Raw genomic sequence first — 23,812 nt, forward strand, 5'->3', positions numbered from 1 at the left:
ACCTCACTGACCGAGGTAGCTATTATTTTACATAAAAACGTGTTCCAATAAAGGAATAATAAAGAACTGCATTTTTTAAAGCAGTAAGGTTCAGTTTACATTCGTAAAATTGGGTTGTATTTAGGGCATTGAAAATATAAGTAATTTTTATTAGACTAAATTTCGTAAATACTTACAATGGCTCGTTAACTATTGACGGCGATTATCTAAACTTCATCAGAGAGGATTTAACAGACAAAGATATCGTTTATTGCTGAAAACTGACGATTAATGGTTAGTGTTTTTATTTAAAGGTGAAATCTGTCGAAGGTTATCGGAGAAATATCAGCTTTTTTATTGTTGCAATTATTTGCAGAACAAAAACAGAGGCTCATGGTCTCACAGGAAGTGACTATACCTTAGGATTTTAAACGAAAGAACAAACTGCCGTAATCATAGAAGCTTTTGAGAAGAACAGAGCTGTACCTGCCTAATCAATATGGAATTTATTGAAGCACGTGCTGTGAAACTGTGACGACGACTGCGGAACTAAAGAAAAAAAGCAAAAAATTGATTTCTCATCAACTGCATATCGTAATTCACAAAAAACACGCCCGGAGCTAGTTATATGTCAAATGCTTTTGTCACGGGTTTTGATATGTAGTCACGTTCGTCGTTACAGTTCGACTACGCACACTGTTGTTTCACTGAAAGCCATTTCACTTAGTATTTTTACCAATCATTGATCGATTCTGTTAGTGCCCTTACCTCTGACAAACAAAAACTTAGCCGTTTATTTTTAGCAGGAATCAGTAGCTTTGCCTCTATAGCAGACAACCTAATAATAGCAACGGAGCCAACGATCATAAATCACTAGAAGGGTGCACTAAAACTATGGAACGAGGCGCAAGCACCGTAGACGCGTTGCTATGACTTTGACCAAAACGAAAAAAACTTAGAAAGAGCTATATAAAAGCTATATAGAGAAGAAGTGAAAAAAAAAATGTGGGAACACGTAAAAGCGACATGTAGAACACGACCTAAAAAGTAATCACAGTTAATCAAGGAAGTTAAGGGTCGCGTTTATGCAAAAACTATTGATGCAAACTGGCGACAGATTGTTACCTGGGCCCCGTTCGGCCAGTGGACAAGATCACGGAAAAGAATTTTTTTTTCACCTATCAAGGAGAGGCTGAGCCTGTGTTGAAAAAACTAGCTAAAAGCGGAGTACCCGCACTGAACCTAATGTCAGTCGAATCGATGAGGATCGGTGAAAAAGATACTCTTAGATAGAACCAGAGCTATCGTGGTCCCTTCACAGACCTCATAATATACCACCTAATTAATGAAAAGCTGGGAATACACGCAATTGAGAAAGCTATCGAAGCCTTTATACAAAGAAGGTTGACTGCAAAACTGGAGGAGCGCTTTCAGATGTTCAATACGAACTCCATAATGTCCAGTCCACCGAAACCACCATCAGCGTGCTTTTAAATGAAGTTGAAAAACAGAAGAGCAAAAGAAAGTGACTGAAGAAAATATACGTCATTATTAAATCCGATGAAACCAGCGCTTTCAATTTCCTGAAGAGGTCTGATGACGTGGTTCAACACAAGTCGTTGCGCCACCACCTACTGCCTAACAAGTACTGGCCGCGGAAATTTACAGAAAGCCCCTATTTACGATAAAAACATTGAAACAGCCACATGTGTGGTAAGTGACCCCTTCTTTCTTCTACTCTTCTGCCTTCAAGGTTGCTCGCAGAAAATTTAAAGTTTTCAGGCTGACGCGTAGCTAAGTTGATCGTCAGTATGATCCGAGATAAATACTGGTCCCTTATAAACGGAAAATGAACGGATACGCTGAGCAAAACGGCGAAAAAAATCAGTGAACGGAAAATGAGAGCGGCCCGGGATTTGGACGAGCTCAGCTGAAAGAGAAACAACAATTAACGCGTTTAGAATGATCGGTTCTGGTAGGAGTGGGGAAAGCACAGGACTAATATTTATTAGGAGCATCAGATCTTTACATTTTTGAGTAAACACCCAAGTGTAAGGCCTGGAATTGGTGATGAAGGCATTTCGCAGCTAACATTCTATAAAAAAAAATTGCTAAAAATCTTAATCCTTGTTACCAATTTTACTTACTAAAATCGTCAATAAGAAAATAAAAAACTCAATTTATTGTATATGTACCTAATAATATTTATTCTTTTAATTTATTGTTCACTTTCATTACTGTGAGATTTGTTTTTATACAGTTAGGCTTACGAAGGTATTCAACATTAGCTGTACAACAACGACCATTTCTGCTCCCTTTTATAGCTCCGCGAGGCAAAGCCCACTCAAAGTGGCCGATAAAGTAAAACATCTTGGCAACATTCCCCAGAGCTTGAATATGCTACCTTTGTGCTTGTTTCCTCAATGTATACCCATAAACGACTGGAACACCTTAGGCTAACACGGTATTGACCTAAAAAATGCATCCATATTTAGTAAATTTCCGTCGACAAGGCCAAACCAAAGTTAGACGACGCTATACTTATGTTTATGTGTGTTTGCGTGTGTGTATGTTATATGAAGCTATTCAGAATGTCTCTTATTTTTCCCCTACCCCAATGTTGTTACTACTATTATTACTACTAAATGTAGGCCATAACTATAAATAGCTTCTTTTGTATGATTCCAGATCGACAGAGGCTTACAACAACGATTATGATCACGGTAGGCTATTTGTCCGTCTCTCTCTTCCTCTCAAAAATTTTTCAAGGCTCCGACCTACTCAGGTCGCATCACTATTTGCCATACACCTTCTCGTTTTTAGCGCCACGAACTTCTACCAAGCAGCAGGGCTAAATGTGGTGTACTCTGTACGGTATACTATTTAAAACTATTTCTCAGTTCGGCTTTACTTTACAGTCACACGGTATCATTACACACGTACGCGTGACATAGAAGCTCGAACGCAGTATCTTTTCACTACTAGAAACTCTGGGAAATTTTGCCTCGAAACCACAACAATCAGCAAAAGCAACGAGCATCGTAGGCAGAAAGATGCGGACAACTTCGGGGCGACGTATGTTTTCGTGACGGCAATAATTATGACGGCCTCTCGCCATCGCCATTGGTTACCTGGCCGGACCCGGAACCTCGGGGTGGACACTTAACGCAAACGCGGTTCTTAATCAGAGCTGCACGGAGCATTAACGCCTAAGGACATGGCGAAAGGAACACTTGAATAATTGTCTTATTTAGTATCTATTAAGGAAATGAATCACTGAAATATACATCATTAAAAAAAATAATAGACCAAATAATTGTTTGAGCAAAAAATTGAGAACTCGACAAAGCAATGAAGCTGTATGCAAATCACCTAAAGGCATATATTTATCTTATTATGATGCTAAACAGTCATTAAATATTTCATACATAAATACATTTAATTATTTTTAAATTACACAATTATGCAAGAGTAAATCAAATTTTACCTTAGTTTTTTTCTCGAACTCATCACCAATCTGCAAACATTTTTCAAATGTACTTGCGCGCGGGTCTACATCTTTCGCGTAGATGACCTTATTATGCGAATCGATTCGGGCCTGAATTTGGTTATCAAGTACCAACTGCATCATCTCCTCTTCGACCTGCGAAAACAAAAATAATACGAAGAACATAATGCACGAGTTCATTTAATTAACACTTTGACACTGATTAATTTGAATTTCATTTATAAGATTAAGGAAAATTTAAAAAAGAATCATTATTATATTCTGTAACAAGGAATTCCATGTCTATGATCCTAGTGCTCAAGCGTTCGATGGCGAATTGTACGCCTCAACGCTTTGTAGCGTCCTTACGACAAAAAGGACAAGAATGAAACAACCAGCAGACGACAAGGGACATAGTGCTCAAAAAAGCTAGGACTGTTTATAAAGCGTTACGATAAATTTGATGAACTTATTTTCATTAGTTAGTCGCTCTTTTTTCAAATCACCGACATGCTCACATTTCTAGGCGCGCATAGACGACGTTTTCCGCCTACCCTAGCGAGTAAATTACGGTTATATTATAATGTTTACCTGTTGGACCGTTGTGTTAAATGCTACAGCCATCATGTTCATGTCGGCAGTCAAATACGGTGAGAAATATTGTATCCATGCCCGATTACGGATCTGTGCGTACAGTGAGATAACATGTGGAGCAAGGTAAATATCTAGCAGAAGATTATCGCGAATTTGGTCGAGTAAGGCGAGACACTGTCCATAACGGCTCTCGTAGAAATGCTGGATTAACTCCCGCAACTGGGGATCGAGCTCGAGAAACTGCTTGAAGTTTTGTTGCTGAATTATATTTCGCGCAAGCTCGGCACGATCAAACGAGGCTAAGGCACAAAGACCAGCGTAAATGGCCACATCGCGTGCAGCCATTATCTACAAGAGGCAAAAAAACATAAATTACGTTCTAACTTAACAAGTCAAGTATGATATGAGAAAGATTTATGACTTATGACAATAGTACTGCTACGCTGATAATAGTACTTAATATTACTATCGAAGAAAGCGAAGACAACAAAAAACATGCAGAAAATATGCTTTTTCAACTGTAGTACAATATTTTTCTAATAAAAGAAAGCAACTAAGTGCGCATATCGCTACTGCTGCATATTTAAACGTCGTACGATAACTTTCAATATATATAGGTAAACTTTGTAATTTTTTTGTGTAAAATTTTTGCAAAGGTACCGCATAGCAGAATAGTCCAACTTCTCTTCCTATCTGTAATCCTATCTAAATTGAGATATAGTGTTATCTATATAGTATAAATATTAGGCCGTCTTATTCAAAAACGTGGGTTTTTTAGCAAGCTTCGTAAGTTTTAGCACATAAACTGTGAACTGGCAAGCCCTCTTGGGCATGCAGGTTAAAGATTCAAGAAAACACAATGGTTCATTTCAGGTAAATTCCGTAGTGAAAAATTTCGAGTTCAGAATTAACGAATGCTCATCAGCTTTTTTGTTGTGCCATTGCTACATTTTATCAGTGGCTAAACTATATGAAAGCTCTGCTACGAATAGATGCACCTAAAAGCGTGACACCAACGCTTTACATGAGTTTACCCACTAAGTTGAAAGCTAAAAGTTAAAGAACAAACAACGCACAACAGTAAGCAGCTAACTATCGTTTATCTGACATTTACATCTGGAAAGTCGCAATTGTAAGCGTTCGCTTGCAAAAAGTGATGAGCTGCCTTCTTATACTTTCGGGTGGCGAGATTAGCTAGGCCATTACAGCATCGCAGTTTGTTGATGACCACAGGGCTAATACAGTCACGAGCTGAGGATGCGGCATTCCCTCCAGCAGCGACCGGACCCTGACCCGTTGATGAAGTGGCTGTAATGAGCGATATTTTAGAATAGCTGACAAGAAAGCTAGCTAAACATATTATTCCCTCGAACTATTTCGGATACTCCTATAATACACTCGTAACGGTATTATAATCGCTATAGCTAGCGCTTAAGGTTCACCCCAATTCGTCGGAATGCTCATGCTCACCTTCGATGACCTCAGGCGTATTTTCTGCCTTAGCTACGTAGCATTCGACATGTTGCCAGTTTTGTAGATAGACGGAGACACGAGTAACGTTGAGGCAATAGTCGACGATGTGCTTGCCCGAAGTACAATAGTCACGTGCGCGACCAAAACAGCGCAGGGCGTTATTTAAATCGCCACAATCAAGATAGTGCTCACCAAGATCGTCCGTGCCTACCGTGACGGAACGTATAGTAAAAAGCGAATTATTGTTTATTAATCTATTGATTTTTAGAATCCACGCATTTTGCCAGCTACAGAGATATTAGTCATGTCATTTCTGTCGTTTGATTTTATTGTAAAAATCGAGCTCATCTCGTATAAGAATTAATTTTTGCCCTCTGGGGCGCAGCTTTCTCCAATTGAGTCACATGCTAAAATAATGCTATTGTGTTCTAAGTCAGAAAAATCTATGATACACCATATATCATATATTACTAATGTTATCGCAGAAGAATTACCAAATATACGTATAATACATACCTCTCCGGATGCTCTCCTTAATTGAATTGGCTTTATAGTTTTTAAGATCGGTATCGAGTTTCTCAGTTTTAAGAGCGGTTTGCTTGGTACGTGTATCAATCCATGCGTTGTCCAGCGGAGGAATCTCGTTACTCTCGGCAACGTCTGGGACTCCACCCGGACCAGCGTTTGCCATTTGCACATCACTAGGTGGGCCACGGCTTAACGCCTCCGTTAGCTTCCGGTGGATTTCCTGAAATGGTTAATTGTAAATATAATAGATACACTTTTGCTTGTTAATCTGGCTGTGAAAGAGTTTATTCGTAGCTCATAGGACTGCAGTATTATGGTTAGCATTATAGCATGAAAAGACTTTTTGTCATAATAGAATTTTCCTCAAACAACGTAAATCATCAACTGAAAGTCCTGAAATACCTTTTTCTACTATATATATATATATATATAGATATATATATATATAATTTTACGCACCGTATATTTAGCTACATTGAGAGTTCCCATAACATGGTCCAGTGCCATCCGGAGTGCTTCGACTCGTAATGTTGGACAACGATCGGCTATAAACATAAGGCGGTTGAGTTTCGCCAAGCCTGTATAATTAGCAGCGTACGATTCCAACTCCAGGGTGGGCCTATGGACAGTCACTATGGGCTCCTCGGCAGCGGGTTCACCGGCGCGACAGCATTCGTCAATGCCAACTTGCATGCCGTCCACCTGCATCGGTTCTGGATTTTGCTGGAAGGAACAAAAAATATCAGTGAGTCAATATTCTGCTCGGGAAGGGTATACGAAACACGTTAAAATCAATGGCGCCTATACCTGCATGCGAGAGCACCTGTTTTAGAGGTTATATCTTCCGCAAATTTGTAGATCGATTCGTAAAGTACTAATCAAAAAATGTAAGCCTTAATATTGCTCATGGTCCTTAACTTATTCTCATTCAAGGAAAAGACGAAATTCAACTCATTTGAAATAGCAGTTTGCATTCTTTCAAAATATCAGAAATGCGCAGAGCAAAAACATTGTTCGACACGAACGATCTTCGTGTAATCTAAATTAAACATTAGCCTTTCCTAAGACTATGTATGTGATCAGCCGCTGAAGTTCGGTGATAGTTATTAGTTGGATAACGACGTTTGAATCAAATAGTCGCAGCATCATTAGAAAAACAAAAATCAAAGCACTGTCTGTGTCTCAGTAGTAGTCGTGCGAAGAATGAACATCTGTGATATCAAATTTAGTACGTTCTTAGTTACCATTAGAAAAGAAGGCCTATAGTAAACGAGATCTAGTGAACATTTAGACCCACAACGGGACGATAAATAAATTTTCTTGCGGTATTTCACAATGTCTATACTAGTCCATTACCATAAGTGCTATTCAGTGCATTGAGCTCAAGCTGCCTCCTAAATCTAGTCAACTAGATTTATTAATTATAGGGCGGTATAAACAATCGTCCAGCACGTCGAGCGAGATTTCAGTGACAAATCCCATTTCGGTATGCACTTGAAGCATTTATTATATAAATTCACAATCCGTATTGTGTTTATTGTTTCTACAGACTTCGAAAAACAATCAATATAGTACATGGGCAATGCGGCTCTTAGTTTTAAGTCGAACATACCATTCGACTGATCTCGACAAGCTAAGCACGGTTATGGATTGACATCCGGACTGATAATGACAGTTGCTCTAAATATCTATCCTAGAAGCTACAATAGTAACGATGGAAATTACAATAGGTGTCCACATTGTTCTTCGACGATCTGGCACCAGACGGTACCTCCTTGGCATAGGCGGTGTGACTTGAAGCATTCGGCATTAGCTTGGCTGATAAAGCGACTCCTACTGACTTGTTTAACTCGATCCTATTCAAAACACCGTATAGTTACTAACCTGCTGAAGCTGGCGTGGAAGATCAGCGTGTCGCCACATCTTTGTGACTTTTCTCTCTGGACCGCTTCGCTATTATATCCACAATGCTACACTCCAAAGAAAACTCAAAAGAAAAGGGTCACTCATACACACTGGACCGAAGCCAAATTGGCAGACAATAACAAGCAGCCAGAAATTCACGTCGGAAGCGAAACTCTCCTCGCGGCACTCTGTTTACAAAACGCACGAAGTAGTGTCTCTTTGTAGCGCCAGCAAGTAAATGGCGACCCCTCATCATTCCATAACGCATTACGAAGTCTTTACGAAGTCTGTACGATGCTGGTAAAAACAGACCACGTAAAAGTACTGCTTATGTCGTCTGCGATAGTATCCCTGTGTTAAGGGCCTTCTCCAAACTATAAGGTTGCGCCAAAGCGGTCGCATACCGTGGACTTTAGGAAGAATATATTGGGATAAAATTGTTGCAATAAAATTAAATTAGATATCGAGTGTAATACTGGTAGTTTACACCCAGAGTTTTGATCCAAGGCAGATTATTTTGCACCTCCCATGACAAAGGTCAAGGGTTTTATTCTTTATCGACTGTCAAGGCGCGGCAAAATCCCTCACAAAATTGTATCTTGAAAGGATTACAAAATCATATGAATTAGAAGCCAGTCCATGTAATAAAGTGAAGTAAATTGCACAATAATTATGTTAGAATATAAATAGACTCAAAAAATCAACATATTCATGTTGATTAGTGAATATTGGGGACCCTAATTTTATTTCTTTCTTTGAGTCTATTTTTTTAAATTATTTTAAATATATAAAAAGATCTTGAATTCAATTTAATATCTGCTTTTATTTAGCACCCTGCGTGGCCAAATCCTTCAATTAATAGTTTGGCATCCTTGAGCAAGTAAATGCTTGGTCAGCTCTGCAAATGTGATGAAAGTACAATTTACTTTAGCTCTAGTTAATTATTGTTTCTGCCAGTGGTGCCAGTGCAACTGATGCCTTGAGAATATGGAAGTTTTTTTTTTTAATTAAATTAATTAAGATCACACAGTTATAAAACATTGCTTATCCTATTGATTAACTTCATCGAAAATTCGTACTTTTTTAGGGTTTTTTAGATCTAACGACTTTATTTTACACTATTATGATGATGACATTAGTTATTTTTCCAGAAATCTTTTAGGAACTGGTTTCTTGCATTTCTTTATTGTATTACTTTTTCTTTTACAAGGTTATTCGCTTTTTGACACCTGTGTAAACTGGATTTTATCTCAGAAAATCAAACAACTAATATATTATTCTCAGTGTGATTTGGTAGGGGGAATTTCAAAATGAATCGCTCGAATAATGTTTAACTCCAAAAAGCAAACTATGCATGTACTATTCTGTACCTTATGCGATTTTATTCAAAATTTGCAAGAACTTGCAAATTTTCAAGTAATTTAACTGAAATGACAATATAACGGAATAATATACCGTATCAGGTGCTAACATGCGTCTATTTCGGTTAATATTAGATCTCTAAAGCTCTCTTTGTGTTATAGTGCAATATAGGCTTATATAACGGTTAGTTTTTTAATATGTGCGTGCAGCAATACAATCGTACTTGCGTAATAAGCGCAATGTTTTCAATCAGTCCGCCACACAAATCTCAGCCTTACCTGCTGCTTCAAAACAAGCAGAATCGAAGAAACTGTATCCGTTTGCTAATGAATCAGTAATCAACTAGAAAGGGAAGTACTGGGAAAGATCGATCAACTGAATGAGGGAGAAAGAGACTAGGGAAAAGGAAATTGAAGGAAATATTTTTGTTTACGTCTCCTTGCAGACTTTTTCAAAAGCGACTGTCGCATTTTACCTATTCGTCCTGTTGAAACCAGCAAGCTCTTTCCTGTACCCGCTGTTACTACCATATTATCGGCCGGTATCGCTCAGCTTATACTAGACACACCCGTCAGTCTGCAGTCGTCCCTATTCAACGTCGTGTGAGAATAAGCGCGCTATATCATCCATTTTGTCGTTTCAGGAACGGTGCGACGACCGCAACAAGACCACTATTCATTACCGGTATCCACCGACCAGCGACGTCGTCTTCTACTTCTCCATAGCAGAACCCCCTCATACACCAACCGAGAGAGAATAGCATAGACCAGGCATAATGCGGAGCGGTGCGACGTGCTGCCACTACTCGTGTCAGCGCCTGCTTGTCCTGGCTTTGCCCTCCGCCCGTCTGCCTGTCGTCGTTTTCTTGGTTTTGTCTGCCGTTGGCACCAGCAGTAGCATAAACATCGTGAGCGGCCTGGCGAAAGAGTCCTGAGAGGCAACTGCTTGCTGCGTTGGCTGAGTTCTCTTGGTTGGATAGCGGCAGCCAGCATCGCTCATTTACTGTGTCGGCAAAGGAGCGCCGGGTCGAGTTCGGCCAGCACTGGCTGTGGCAGCCCCGATAGTTGTCGTAGTCGTTGACCAGAGGAGAGAGGAGAAAAGGGGGAAGGAGAGGCACCACAAGGAGTGGGTGGCCGCAGCAGCGCTTTTGCTAAGGCTAAGTCGCTCGCGTTCGTGCCTTTGGCTGCCTGGTCGTCGGCAGTCGGTGGGTTGGTTGTTGTTGTTGTTGTTGTCGTTGTCGTTGTCGTTGTCGTCGTCGTCGTCATCGTCGTCGTAGCAAAAACAGAGCAATAGAAGCAAAGGAGCGGTAGGCAGCATTGGCTGGCAGCACCAGTGAAACGAACAGCGACTACTATATAGCCAGTAATGAAAGTAATGTATTTATTGTCGTACTGCGTTAGTGCGTGTGTTGGTCGTGAGCTGTTGATGTCTTGTGTTGGCCTCTGGCGGCAGCGACGTCAACAGCAGAAGCAGCAGCAGTCCGTCGAACAACGACTACACATATTCCGTGCAGTCTGTCTCTCGCAGCAGCAAATGCGTGTATAGCAGAAGGAGTAAATAGTGAGAGAGTCAAACGTAGTTCCGTCGTGCCGTTGCGTTCGGTGGTGGACTGAGCTGAGCGGAGCGAACGGGCAGACGCACATACGATCGGCCATACACATCATAGTGGAATGCCCTTGCTGTGATGGTACATTGTCATGCCATGCTGTTGTAGTACTATGTGTGAGTGCTGAGTACTCTAGTTGTCAGCCTACTACTAGTCGGGAACAATCATGGAGGCAAATGATGTGTGCTGAGTAAACGAGCGAGCCAGTGATCGACAAACCAACACTGACAAGCAATACGAGGCTGTACTTTACCCAGTACACTCTCCAACGACCGCTGCTTGTCTGTGGGGGTATTTCGCCTTTGGCTAACGACAGTGTTTTGTTACAGAAGCCGTAGGAGCGAGCAGTGCTTCTGCCGCATCTGTGGAAGCAGATAGTTGCGTTTCCAACGGCAAAGACAGTGGTATAATTTAGCCAGTCAGATTAGCCGCTAGCATCACAGTGTTTGAGGTGTCCGGAGGAAAAGGTCTTTGTTTGGGGTGATGTCAGTAAGCGACGGACAAGCGACATCCAGAAGCGCCGCTAAGATATACACACTGTGGTAGCCACTGTCGTCATCGTTCCTAAGGAAACAAAGAGAGCGTCGTCGAGAACGAATACTTTTACGCCAACCGGAACAGGTTCGTTCAAAACAAATGTTTCAGAACAATAAAAGCAGCAATGACAGAAACAACAGCAGCCGATTATTAAATTCAGTCAATTGGCCGACGGATAACGTATAAAGAACTTAATGAGAGATCTGCCTGCGTTAAAATGTTCCTTTGAAGTTCAAGACAAAAATTACGACGTTTGTGGATTTCGAGGCAGAGCACAAACAGAAAACGTATTTCAAAGAGTTGCATATACTGCACGCAGAACTGCTAAGAGTAACTAGTCGTTGTCAGCAGTGCCAAAAAATGATCTGCCTTCCAGAGTTAATAAGGCGACAAAAGTGAACCGGGATACATACATCCTGTGAGTACGTGCAACTCAAATATGAGATGTTTACAGTTACGATGTGTAATGTGAATAGATAAAACTTCGATTGTTGCTTTTCGTTCTACCTCAGGAACATGTCACGAAGTTAATTCAAAAGTGAAGTGGGTACTCCAGCTAAGCAGGACATACCTGTGAACAACAATCGAAAGGATAAACACAGTTAAAGACGCCTAAATGTTATTGTCCATCATTCGGTTTGCGATTCGCATCCACTAGCGTGCGTACCCTATTCTAGCTAATTCATTGACAATTAATTAACATCACGAATTTACATTCCTATCCTTGGCGGAACGCGTTTTCCATCATTGTGTTGCTTCATGTCGGAAGCAGTTGGTTTGGTGCAACTATGAAATCGGTCTCTCAGACGCACATTATTACCACGAAGTAAATGGACAAGGATACTGGTATAAAAGATGATGTCCTTGTCGTGGAAAGGAGCAACGACGTCATCTGTCGATCGCTGCTAGAAGTCGATAAATTAGTTAACGACAGTGTAACCTTGCATCATTCCTAACCTTGTTACCAGCTCGACCAAGTGGCAGCGAGGACTATTGGAACCAACGATATCATCAATAGTAAAACCCTCAAAAAATTAACTGCATTTGTCGTTGTGTCTCAGCTTTATATTTTGGTCGATTATTCGTTGTCTTTTCGCGTGTGGAATCTGCTAGAGTGGTGATGTTTAGTTGAAAAGACTATTCTGTCAATAGCATCTCAGTTCTTCTTAGCGACGTTTGTTGTCGTGACGATGAACGATCGTAGTTAAACGTTGAAGCGACCACGATTTTTCTGAGAAAGTGCGGTCATTTCGAAGGCTCATCGTTCGGATCGGTCTCCATTCGGTTCCGTGATCTGCTGCTACCGCAAAAAATAGTTGGTCTTCTGCTGTAGAAGTGTGTTCACAACGGCTGTCTTTGGGCTTCCGCTGCACGCGGCGATCGTGATCCAGGTCAGGAATACAGCTTGTGGTGTCGTTGGACTTCACGAGTCGTGTCGAGCTTTATAGTAGGGCTAGACAAGGAACACTATTGGCGGTAACAGCAAATAGCGTTGGCACTGTGCTATCCTATGCCGAAGGACGGTCTTGGAAGTTTGTCAGGGATCAGTGGAGGATTACACTGGCTTGAAGCATTGCGTAACACGCCAAACAGCGACAAGTCATACTTTGTAAAATAAACTCATAGAACTATGCTGTCATCTTGTAGTACCACTAAATCGTGTTTATTCGTTTGGCCAAAAAAGCTGACCGATCTTTTATCGATAGCATAGGATATAACACTACCGCCCATAGTTTTTAGACCGCTCGGCTCGGGCTTAACAAAGCAACGAAAACCATACAGAATAACAGGCAGCAGGACGTGAAAAAGCAACTGTTAGTTCTTAGGCCACCGTCAAGGTCGTGCAACTTGATTCATCGATTCGCTTTCAGTGCTTTTGTCAGCCGGCAAAATGGGTGCAAGACGGGGTCCTTTTACTTAAGGTTGGCCTTGAATAATTTAACACGAGAAATTCCGGAACATCCTTTGAGGTGTCACGCACCACGAAAAGTCGTTAAAAAACTCGACGAAATTAGGCCACGGCCTACGGTGACTGCCCAACTCTTCAGCTGACACCCACGACAGCCCACGGGAAACACCAGCTGTGGCTGCAGTACGTTTGGTGTAATAGTGCGTAGTAATAGAAAACATGAAGAGAGGGGGCATCATTTGATTAGTATAAAAAGGTTTGAACCTCTTCGTTCCTGTAAGTTTTTAGTAAAAAGGTATAGTATTGATGAAGGAAGTGAATTTAAATGATTGTGAATTTTGAATCTTCAAAGGAAAGCTTTATCTCACGAAGGGATATATTTGCGCACGACGGCCTAACACGAAGAACGTAGGCTACGTTCACGTGCAGTGGAGGAAGAAACTACTTGGGCGTAAGCCCAGAACACGTCGTGCCCAACTGGAGTAGTCTATTGCGCTGTGGCAATAAACTAGGCCACGTAAAGAAGACCAAGGGGCGGCATATCTGAACGGTGAAGTGAGTGCTCCAGTGTTAGAGAACACGTGGTACAAGGGGCAACCGCACATTTTGGAAGGTAACCTGGTCCACATTAATCAGCAACCACGGAGCACTACTTCCTTATGAGTAAGTGTCAGGTACACAAAAAGCGATTTCGATGTTCGTATGCATGCGAGGTTAGATATCTATTTTAAAATCTTTTTTTCGCACTAGAGATCCCACCATTATAACATCAAATAAAAGAGTAATGTCTTCATGTAAAAGAAATATATATAGAAGTTTAATAAAGCTAGATGAATCAGGTAGGCAAAATAACGCGTATATATATACATAATAAGAGTAACTAGCATCATATAATGGATAATGATGCAGATGGCCAAGAATCTCCAAACAAAAAAAAAATAGAGAACTTCTACACGGTTATATTTGATTTAACCGAATCGATTTAAATTAGCCGGTCAATGCGGCACACTACTGCTGAAACAAATTGGAAATACTTGACTTCGTTGGCATACCCATTGCTAGTTACAATTAGTCTTGATTTTTCTACTCATGACGATGTGGACCATATTGCAGCGCTGTTATATTCACGTGAGTCAACCTACTTCGATTTAAATATGGGGATCCCGATCGCAGTTCAGTGTCAAGCGTGGGATTGTCTGATCTAGCACAATACTGTTGAAGATAATATCGACTCGCAATTATTGAGATGATACGACCGTGATCAAGCGGTCTAGTCAGATCCTCCGGATTTGATTTAAATGTAACCGTTCGTCTATAATAGCAACGAGTAGCTACATTTTGTTATGAACATATTTGTCTAATTGCGCAGTGAGCGCGGTCGAATACCGGACTGTTATGCGGTTCAGAATTGTGCCCATCTACGAGTAAAGTCTCTGTCTTTAACCTAAAGTGCAAATATAGAGCACTGAGTAGAGAAGAGTATAATCATATGCCAAGTAACGTATATATTTGAGGCACTGAACGTAATCATTTTGCTAGACAAAAATCAGCTTTATATCAATATGGATGTTGAGTTGATGATGTTGTGATGGAAGTTTGTTTGAGGAGAGCTTCATCAAGACTCAGTGTCGTTACCTATTGTCGATTTTTTGATAAGTATTCGTTGTTGAATCGATTATCTACCGGCAGATATGGAAGTGGTTCCACTCCAGCTCTGGCAATCTCGAATTCAAACATTTGGGCCGCTATTATCCAGGCGGTTTTTGAATACTTTTTTTTAACTTTAAAAAAAATTACATTTTAGATAGGTACAGTAAAATTATATAATAGTAGATTTATTGTATGCGTAGACCATACTATGTGCTACTTCCGATTAGTAACTATTAGTTCCTCCCGTGAATTGCGGTTCGTTCTAGTATAATACATAATAGGATAATAGAGCATAATAGACGATCGTTTACGAAATCGAACCAGGGTTTGATTCTTGTTTAATTTGATAAGGATATACATTTTTGTATTGCTCTGTCGCTCTTTTTCTAAAACGAACATGTCTAGATCTAGAGTCAGGCATTACGGATTAACAGTCCCAAAAATCCCAATTGGATACGACTACAGAAGCAAACAGAGGCATTCGTGAACATGATACTGCTTCGTGAACTAACCCTGTGAGTGGCTTGAAAAATTTTCCCATAAAATTCAAAAAGCTTTGCTCGAGTCATTGTTTACTATGCTTTCTATAATCGAAGGCACAATTGGATATCATCAGTCAGTTGACTCATTCAGGAGGTGTTGCAAGCGATCCTAGTGATTTCGGTTACCAGTTATGTCAGCTTGTCTATAACTAACTTTAGCTGGACGTAATAGTTCTAACAAAGATAAGCCAAGCCAAACAGTTGAACTGGGACGAAATGAAACAGTGGGATTTTAAAAATAAATAAATAACAGTCGGTTAAAAAGTCGAAGTTTTCAAATACTTATATTCAACCCGAATAGCAGAAATCGGCAAGTATTACTTTTTTATATCTCATTGACTTAGTATTTATTACATTAGACACAGAATGACATTAGTAGTTCAAACGAAACGAGCAACGACGAAGTGTCACCAAAAGCTGTTATTTCCCAAAAGGCTCTCATCATTTCTGTCGCTGTTGAGTCATGCTGAGGGCTGTAGCCATAAGTGTCACTTCCGCTACCTGGAGCGTTTCTTCTTTGATCTATCTCTAGGAAACAAATGGACAGGGACGACTGGGGCAATGAACGTATTTACAAGAACATATTTACCTCCTATCCCTAGCATTTACCAGATCGATAGCTGACCTAAAAGCCTGGAACCTGCTTACCACCAGCCACGTCCATATCATTTGTTCTCCTGTATAGCCTCGCCGTAGGCGGTGACTTCATAAGTTTTTCGTATATTGTCTAAAAACCACCTGCGTGTCGTACGGCATCGGAAATCAATACGAATAGAATTAACGGAGTCATATGGACCAATACAAATAATAATGATATCGGATTTTCACACTGATTTTACTGCCGCGGCCGTCGAACTGCTCAAACGTCTTCGAGGAAGAAGGAAAGAATCTGGACAAAATGAGTGTCGTTCTCTAATTAGCTAAGAGAGATAATTTCTTTAACTCGTAATTATTTGTACGGCAGTCGACAATCCAAAATCTGTAGCCAGTAGTTGGTCGTCAGTCATGGGCGTCCAGGCACCTCTTTATGATACCGATAATGCCGATTTTTCTTCGTTTGGCTGACGAATTGGTTTGGGCCAGTGCTTCCCGTGTATCAATTCACCCTGTGTTTTTCAACTGATAGCAACATATCCTAGTTTGATCTTTTCGCTCGTTGGTTTGATCTATTCCGCGAGATTCTCCTAGGACTAACCTTCTTGTTTCATGCTGGCTTGCCTTATCCTGTTCCATTATCCTAGCACTCGACACCTACTCCCCATTGCCATTCCATCTGTTGCTTTCTCGCGCAATAGAGAACTCAGTGATGCCCTGGGTTAACGATGAAGAACAGCGGCCTCTAACTATTGTGACCACGTTCACCATTGGCGAGTGCAGCGGCCGCAGTTGCGGCAGCTCGTTCTCGTTCCCGCTTTCTACTCTTCAATTATTGATTTGTCGACGCTGTCGGAAATGATCTTTAGATGGGTGGACCGACTCCACCTAGTTAGTGACCCCTGCTATCTTAGGCTGACGCTTCGTTTCCTCTCGTCATATGCTTTTTTCGATGGCGATCCGAAGCAGTGTTGCTTGGCCAATAAGAATTGTTAACCGGAAGTGTCATATCGGCTTGTGAGTTACGTATGACTATTTTCAATGAAAACTTGCTTTGTTCTGTTATAGCTAGCTATTTGGTATAAAACAAAAGACATAGAAAATAATGCAGTCACTATTACCCGACTGTTTGTTACCTGTTGCAAACCTCGTGAATGCTTGTTTCCAGTGTGCGAGACAGGTAGCTGTTGGTTTGTCGAGAAAAAAAGCGTCTGACTTCTAGAACTGACAATTATTCGTTTGTAGTATATGAGTAATAAACGTTCCCCCAATGCTTTATTCCTCCTAAAAATTCTGAATTCCCGCCAGCAGAAGCTAATTCCAGGAATGATCAACATTGAATCAGGCACACACATACAAGATAATACCATACATGCAGCGTGTATATAGATGGATAATCTATTTTATAATTACATAACGAAATAGGGATATATAGACTTATAGCTACCTATTGACTCTCTTCACTTATTGTCGTTGTTACAACCAATGACTGTAACAGTTTCAAAGGGTAAACGCTCTCTCAAGATAAAGATCCATTAAGACGGACACACTCGAGTCTGTTATATGTCGTTCCTTTACCTCTGATCCGGAAGTCTGATCCATGTTCAGTGTATAGCTCGCTTTGATCTACGTTTCTTGCTATTTTTTGTGTAAGAAATTCAACGGATAATCTAAGTGATTATTCATTGGGATAATTTACCTCGTGCTGTTGTTACGGCGTTCCGTAAAGTCTGCCAGCATATCGAACGTCCGCCCACACACGCACGCACCACATAGGTAGCCGATATCCACTGAAAGAACGGGCAAATCTAAATTTCAGGTTACGTTATCATGCCGCTGGAAGCAGTAGTGCTGCCAGGTAGCATCCATCATGCACATTCGGGCAATATTCCCGTTGTTTACTTTTACCCAAAAAACTGCGAGGAACTGTGGCGACATAAGTGCGTATGTGACTTGCCAAGAGAGAGAGATCCAGTAGGGAGAATGTATTGACGTACCGTCATAAAAACGTAAGAGCAGCGGCGGCCGCAACAAAAGGTTGCGATCCTATCAAGGACGGACAAAGCATACGGAAATGCGTAGGGCAAGTGGTCTCACGAGCCTATGAAGTACCTGTCAATGGGAGATATAGTGTATTGATATAAACGTCACTCATATACTTTGGCTACCACTAATTTTGAGTTGGCGTTCATGGCATCATAAAACTAGGCTAAGATTGAATATGTTAGAGAAATCATTTGACAGATGACTGATGCTCCTTCTCCAATGCAGAAATTCTTATATGATGGTAAAATATATACGTTTTAACCGGGTTTGATGAGGCGAATACTGGAGGCTGGTGTTTGGAAATTTGCTATTAGGCATATTCTAGTGTTCCGGTTTTCAAGAGTTCGCAAACCAAAGTCTGTGTAGTCTTCTTCGATTTATTGTGAATCAGTCAAATCATTTGCATGTACCCCGTGTCCGATAACAGAGCCTAGAAAAAGCTTTGAAATCGCACAATCGTAAAGAAATTACGTTTCTAGCAATTTGAGTGCTCGCCACACCTTTACTATCTATGGCGGCTGCCTGCTGTGCGAACTGGCCCATGAAGACGCTATTGAAACAGATTTTCTGAATACATCGACTGACATATCTTAAATATTGACTGGCATATTACAATGATACCTGTGCGATATTATCCATCTTCCATCTAAATCCATCGAATTATCGGTTTCCATTACATCTCGCCAGTTTCATCCATGCCGTTTACCCTGCCTTATCTGTGCCACTGTATAAGAAAGCCAATATAATAGCAGAAGGCTGACAAACCTTAGGTGAACGGCGCTTCTGTCTGTTCCGCGATAACAAGCGCGTCGCACATTTGGCCTATTGTTACTTTGAACAAAAAAAGACTTATCGAGTGTTAAAGTTCTTCTAAGTTGTCACCAAAAACAAAAAAGCTTGTTTCAAAACTCAAACGCACGCACGCACATCTCTCGTGCATAGTCACAGTACACGGCCGTTGTGCCTTTCTAATTGGCAAAGTTGGACTAGCAAAAAAAGTATCAATGGTAGTACACCTTTTAGCTTTCAAATGGAAACGCAATGTGACGCTTTTGAGGCCACACAGACAACTAACCTACTGATTCGATTGTATTTTCCGCGTTAGATTCTGCTGTAGCATCACTCCTGTAACATTTATGGCCTTAATAATGCAGTCGCTACGCTTAGCGATCAAAATTGTGGAAAGGGGTGTCATTTCCGACATTCTATCCTAGTTTATTAGCTATATGACTAGCAATTTGTGTATATTTATTGGGATCACCAGGTTGGAAATGAGGTAATTAACGAACCTTGTTATTGGTTACAAGTACTGTTAAGATGTGTGCGAGCTTTCAAGCGTTGTTTTTTACCGCCAGCGTGAAAATTACCAACTGATAGTGGTGAAAGCTAGTACAGAGTGATGTTCAACAAAACGAATCTACTAGCATTAAAATTACAGATCACGATTTACTTAATACTGATTATATAAAAATCAAAAGAAAAAAAAAGTACACTTGTGCGGTGGGGATCCTGGTACGATAACAAAAGTCAAAGGCTTAAATGTGTATTCGCTTAGCTTAAATTTTATTTCGCTTCTCTCTCTCTCCCTCTTTCTCTCTCTCTCTACCACTGTTTGCTGAGTGCAATACGACTCAACGTAGGACCTTTCTTTTTGTAAAAACTTCCACAGTTTTAGCTGTATATATCACCTCACTACATAAAAATGACCGTCTCATTGTAATATTTCTCCTGTTAGCGCCGGTAATATTGTTGCTGCGAAAAGCTTCGCGGCTTTACGGTTCCGTCGGCTGTCAGTCCCGTTTACCGCTATGACGGGAAGCGTGGTCACCAACAACAACCAACTGATTTGTAATGCACCGATCCGTCCTCGTCGCTGCCGCCCTGCTCCCGCCCTCATTACTAGAACGAGCCAGCCATCCTAGTCGAATATTCATCTCTTACGCGCAAACTTGTATCACCTGTGCGGGAACGTTTGGCAAGTATGTGCGCTAACGCGAATAAGTCCAAGTGCCGACATGGTCGCAACGCGTTGCACCGACGTAATGGTTTCCAGTCTGCGTCTCGATGGCTGTTATGCTATACGACTGCTTTTTATAAAATGTCTGATGTGTTCGGGACCGAGACGGCAAATGGAACGGTGAGGGTTGTTCAGTACAAGAGAAAATTAGATCTTGTTGTCTTTTAATCTGAATAAATCGGTGTGATATACGTGTAAGAACAGCAACAAGCTGACGCTATAGCTTTAGTGTTGGTGTCGCTGAAGTTGAACATCGACATCACTGCCGTGTCACATACGGTAATCAATTGCTATTGGATGAAGGCAGACTGGAACGAAAAACCTGTCTCTTATGATATTGATCCACGTATAATCGAAGAAGTCTTTTTGGATTATGGGTCTTTACCTGTTTGGTAGCGCAAAACGCTCAATAAGGTTGGTCAGATTCGTTCATATATTATATATTGTTCCTGCAGGAACAAGTTTTCCAATCAAATACCTTTATTTGAACGGGCTTAACTTGCACCGGCAACAAAGTAGCTCACGGGTCAAATGACAAGTTAGCTGGGTTACTGCTAGCTTATTGGTATGCTTTTTAGCTTTTTCTTTCTAGGTGCATCCTTGTTCTGCCACTTTTCGGATCTATGGCCTATCTCAGACTTCATGTAGAGTAATCTAATATCGCGTTTCTGAGTGAAGGCTAGAATGCTAAGCAAAACTTTGTAGTTCTTATACTAATTGGACTCAGCTACTTAAACCACTTCGATCTTGTTAATAACGTAATCCTCTGCCTCACTTCTTTTCGCCTGATGGCTTTGCATTTCAGCCTCCTATATTCTCTAACGTCGGTTCCGCTTGACAGAGCGTTTTTGATCTCCGTTAAAGTCATTAGAGTAAGTAAGCTGTATTAAAGGTAACTGCGAGGTTCACTAGACGGCTCCTTTTGCCCTCTTGCCGTAATATAATAATAATAATAATCATCGTAATATCATCGTCCAGCCTCTAGCAAGAAGCAACGTTAGTAACAAACAGAGCCTCTGACTAGCAAATCAGTTAATTCCTACATAGTTCGGATTTGGTTTTCTGTTTTTTTTTCATGCGTATGAGTTTCCCTGGGGTTGGGTTTCGATAATTGCATCAGCGAAAATACTATCCCAATAAAAGGGGAAGAAACGCTGGAAAATGACAGTGTACCATCAGTGTTTGCGAAATCTCTGAAACGATTGTTATTTTTTAACGGGACGTGGATCGACATTTTAATCAGCGTGGTAGCCCATTTGTAGATTAATACTTCGATCGCAAATTGACTAGGGGACAATTGAAAACGAGTCTGGGGGACGATAAATTGAGTCGAAAATTTGACAGTGGCTGCATTTCAATGATCATTATTATTATTCATTCACCTTCAAATATAGAATTTCAATATTCACTCGAGTTATAATTCGAGACTCGATGCCTACAGCCTATCTACTTACGTACAAAAAGTATACTAAAGCTATTGACTATTTGAATGTTTTTCTATAGCTTATTTCAGCTCTCCATTTCTAATATTTAGCTTTGTGTAGTATTTTTGTTTCTTTGTGACATGATAGATGTCTCAGAGAGTTTAGTGCTTGTTGCGTTCCGACTGAACGAAGTAAACTTGACCTTCGTTACGGAACCACTCGGGATATATTCTCGATTATGCGGTATGGGAAAACAACCGAATGTTTTTTTTTGGATAATCGCTATCTGAATGCAGTTGTCCTCTGGCCTAGTAATAGAATGACAGAAAAATACGGGATGCACGAATAGCCATGAAGAAATAATTCGCTATGTCTCCCAAAAGAGTTTCACCATTACGAAACGCGCGAAAATTCGAAAACATTTAGCAATCAGTGAACTCGCTGTTTATTCATGAATATCTATCTATTCGTTCATTCGGCTAGTCGTCTAAGTTGTAGCAAATCTATTTATAACAGAAGCACTTCGTTAAAGCGTAAGCCTAAAAACGTAGCTATATTTAACGGCTAGCGGGCGCTGATACGGAATCAAAATATGCGGTGTAATGCAGTAAACGCCGATAGAGTATTATAGAAGAACGTCTCTGTGCATGATTAGATTTGAAGAAATGATTTGTTCTGTTCGTTATCTATCGAGACGGGTTTAAATTGTCCGCAGTTTTATAATGGTTAACCCGAGCAATAGCGACAAATCTTTCGAGCGAGCCTTGTCGATGCACCAAGAACAGAATAAGGCTAGGTTCGGTATATTTTCTTGATTTTATTGCATTGATACTTGCTTTCTTCAGCACCCCATCCATAACTTTGTTAAGTGCTACTGAGTGTTATCTGCCACCATACAGCGTTATGACAAAAATCATTGACTTTTTAATTTACCTAAACATTCGTGATAATTGTTTGCAAGAGTTATTCGAGTGCTCTCGTAAATAGGTTCATTATCAACAGATGATTTGGCCACAGTGGCTGGTTTGCGTCAGTGGCGAACTTCGCTAGCGGATACGTGCTCCCATAACTTGGAAGGAGTGCCGAGCGCTTGGCAGAATAAGGTTATGGGTCCATCCTTAAATACGAGCCACAGTTAGAGCTGGCCATGATTAACCTTGTACGTACACAATCCGAACGTAAAGTCTCTCGTCGTTTGCACGGAATACAAAAGTGTCAGTATCTTTACGGTGACGCAGTGGCCAAATGTATGCAATTAGTCCACGAATTGTGCCTACTCAAGATAACTGCGCGAGGCTTAAATGGGTCCTGGATTCTATATTGCCTTGGCATTGACGTGACATTTTGACGGTGAAGAAAACGTTGCGAAGTGAATTAGCGGTTCCTTTATGGCTGAGATCGTATCGTAAGTTACTCTAAGTGTCTGGAAAACCCCTATGATTTCGTATCAAATATGTTCTACATAGCCTAATGTATACATCAGTTTTTGGAATGAACTCCATGGGATCGGCTCATGAACCCTAACATAAAAAGCACTACACTCGAGCACGCTTCACTGCGTTTTATTAAATCTAGTTTGTAAGGAGGAGGAAAGAATAATTGGTAAGGAGAGCACGAACATAACATATGTCATTATAACAACGAACTGATAATGAAAAGTATGTTTTCAACATTTGTAGAGTTAATGGGTTTGCCTTGTAGGCAGCCGTACTGTCTGACAGCGCACAGAGATGTCTTTTTAGTGCATTCGTTTTCTGTTTGCCAAATTCTCATTATTACATTATTACCTACAAACGCACCTGCATGTCAAGGTTTCCGCGGGCTATCTACCTTTGTCCCAACAGGTTAGGTTGACTCGAGTTCTTTAGGCGCGTGGCATTACTGCCAGTAGGTTATATCTGCGACACAAGTGTTTAAACAAGTTAACGGCGCCGTCTGCGAAGCATTGATGGCAGACGTCCTAGTTGTTCTCGTACGATTGGTTATGTGGCTTTTTTTTAGTAAGCTTGTCCCTTTACTTATAAATCCAGTCCGCACATCCATGAGGCAGCGGTCTGCTCATTAGCTTCATCTCTCGCCTAAGGCCGCTATTGTTGCGAGAGTGCCGTTGTGATTCTTACATCGTGGTTCCATCACATATGTATGTATATATAAGCCAT

General features: G+C 40.8%; 2 protein-coding genes across 20 annotated transcripts in view; one reads left to right on the forward strand and one right to left on the reverse strand.

Annotated features, from left to right (window-relative positions):
• Positions 1-1,955: 1,955 nt before the first annotated feature.
• Positions 1,956-23,605, reverse strand: CSN1b (COP9 signalosome subunit 1b). Of its 2 annotated transcripts, XM_022795189.2 has the most exons (9): positions 23,453-23,605; positions 17,866-17,956; positions 6,521-6,784; positions 6,050-6,281; positions 5,531-5,740; positions 5,175-5,368; positions 4,058-4,408; positions 3,467-3,622; positions 1,956-3,188 (listed from the first exon to the last, which is right to left on the reverse strand). In XM_022795189.2, the coding sequence occupies exons 3-9, from the start codon at positions 6,767-6,769 to the stop codon at positions 3,078-3,080; spliced, it is 1,503 nt and encodes a 500-aa protein (XP_022650924.1). In that variant the 5' UTR covers positions 6,770-6,784; positions 17,866-17,956; positions 23,453-23,605; the 3' UTR covers positions 1,956-3,077. The 2 variants fall into 2 exon arrangements, with proteins under 2 accessions (XP_022650924.1, XP_022650922.1); XM_022795187.2 differs by lacking the exons at positions 17,866-17,956; positions 23,453-23,605 and adding an exon at positions 7,946-8,206.
• The window catches only part of numb (NUMB endocytic adaptor protein), a 58,175-nt gene continuing 44,167 nt past the window's right edge, over positions 9,805-23,812 (forward strand). For 3 of the 18 annotated variants that reach the window (XR_002671553.2, XR_002671554.2, XM_022795178.2), the window contains exon 1: positions 9,811-14,043. Coding sequence is in view for 2 of the 18 variants with exons in the window: in XM_022795183.2 (XP_022650918.1) it covers positions 14,040-14,043 (4 nt within the window). In the remaining 16 variants the exon portion in view is untranslated. Of the gene's footprint in view, positions 14,044-23,812 lie in introns of all 18 variants that reach the window. The other 15 variants (XM_086981793.1, XM_086981794.1, XM_022795176.2 and 12 more) reach the window with 13 other exon arrangements.

The sequence above is a fragment of the Varroa destructor genome, unplaced genomic scaffold (assembly GCF_002443255.2).
Source record: "Varroa destructor unplaced genomic scaffold, Vdes_3.0 BEIS01000002.1, whole genome shotgun sequence".
Classification (NCBI taxonomy): Eukaryota; Metazoa; Arthropoda; class Arachnida; order Mesostigmata; family Varroidae; genus Varroa; species Varroa destructor.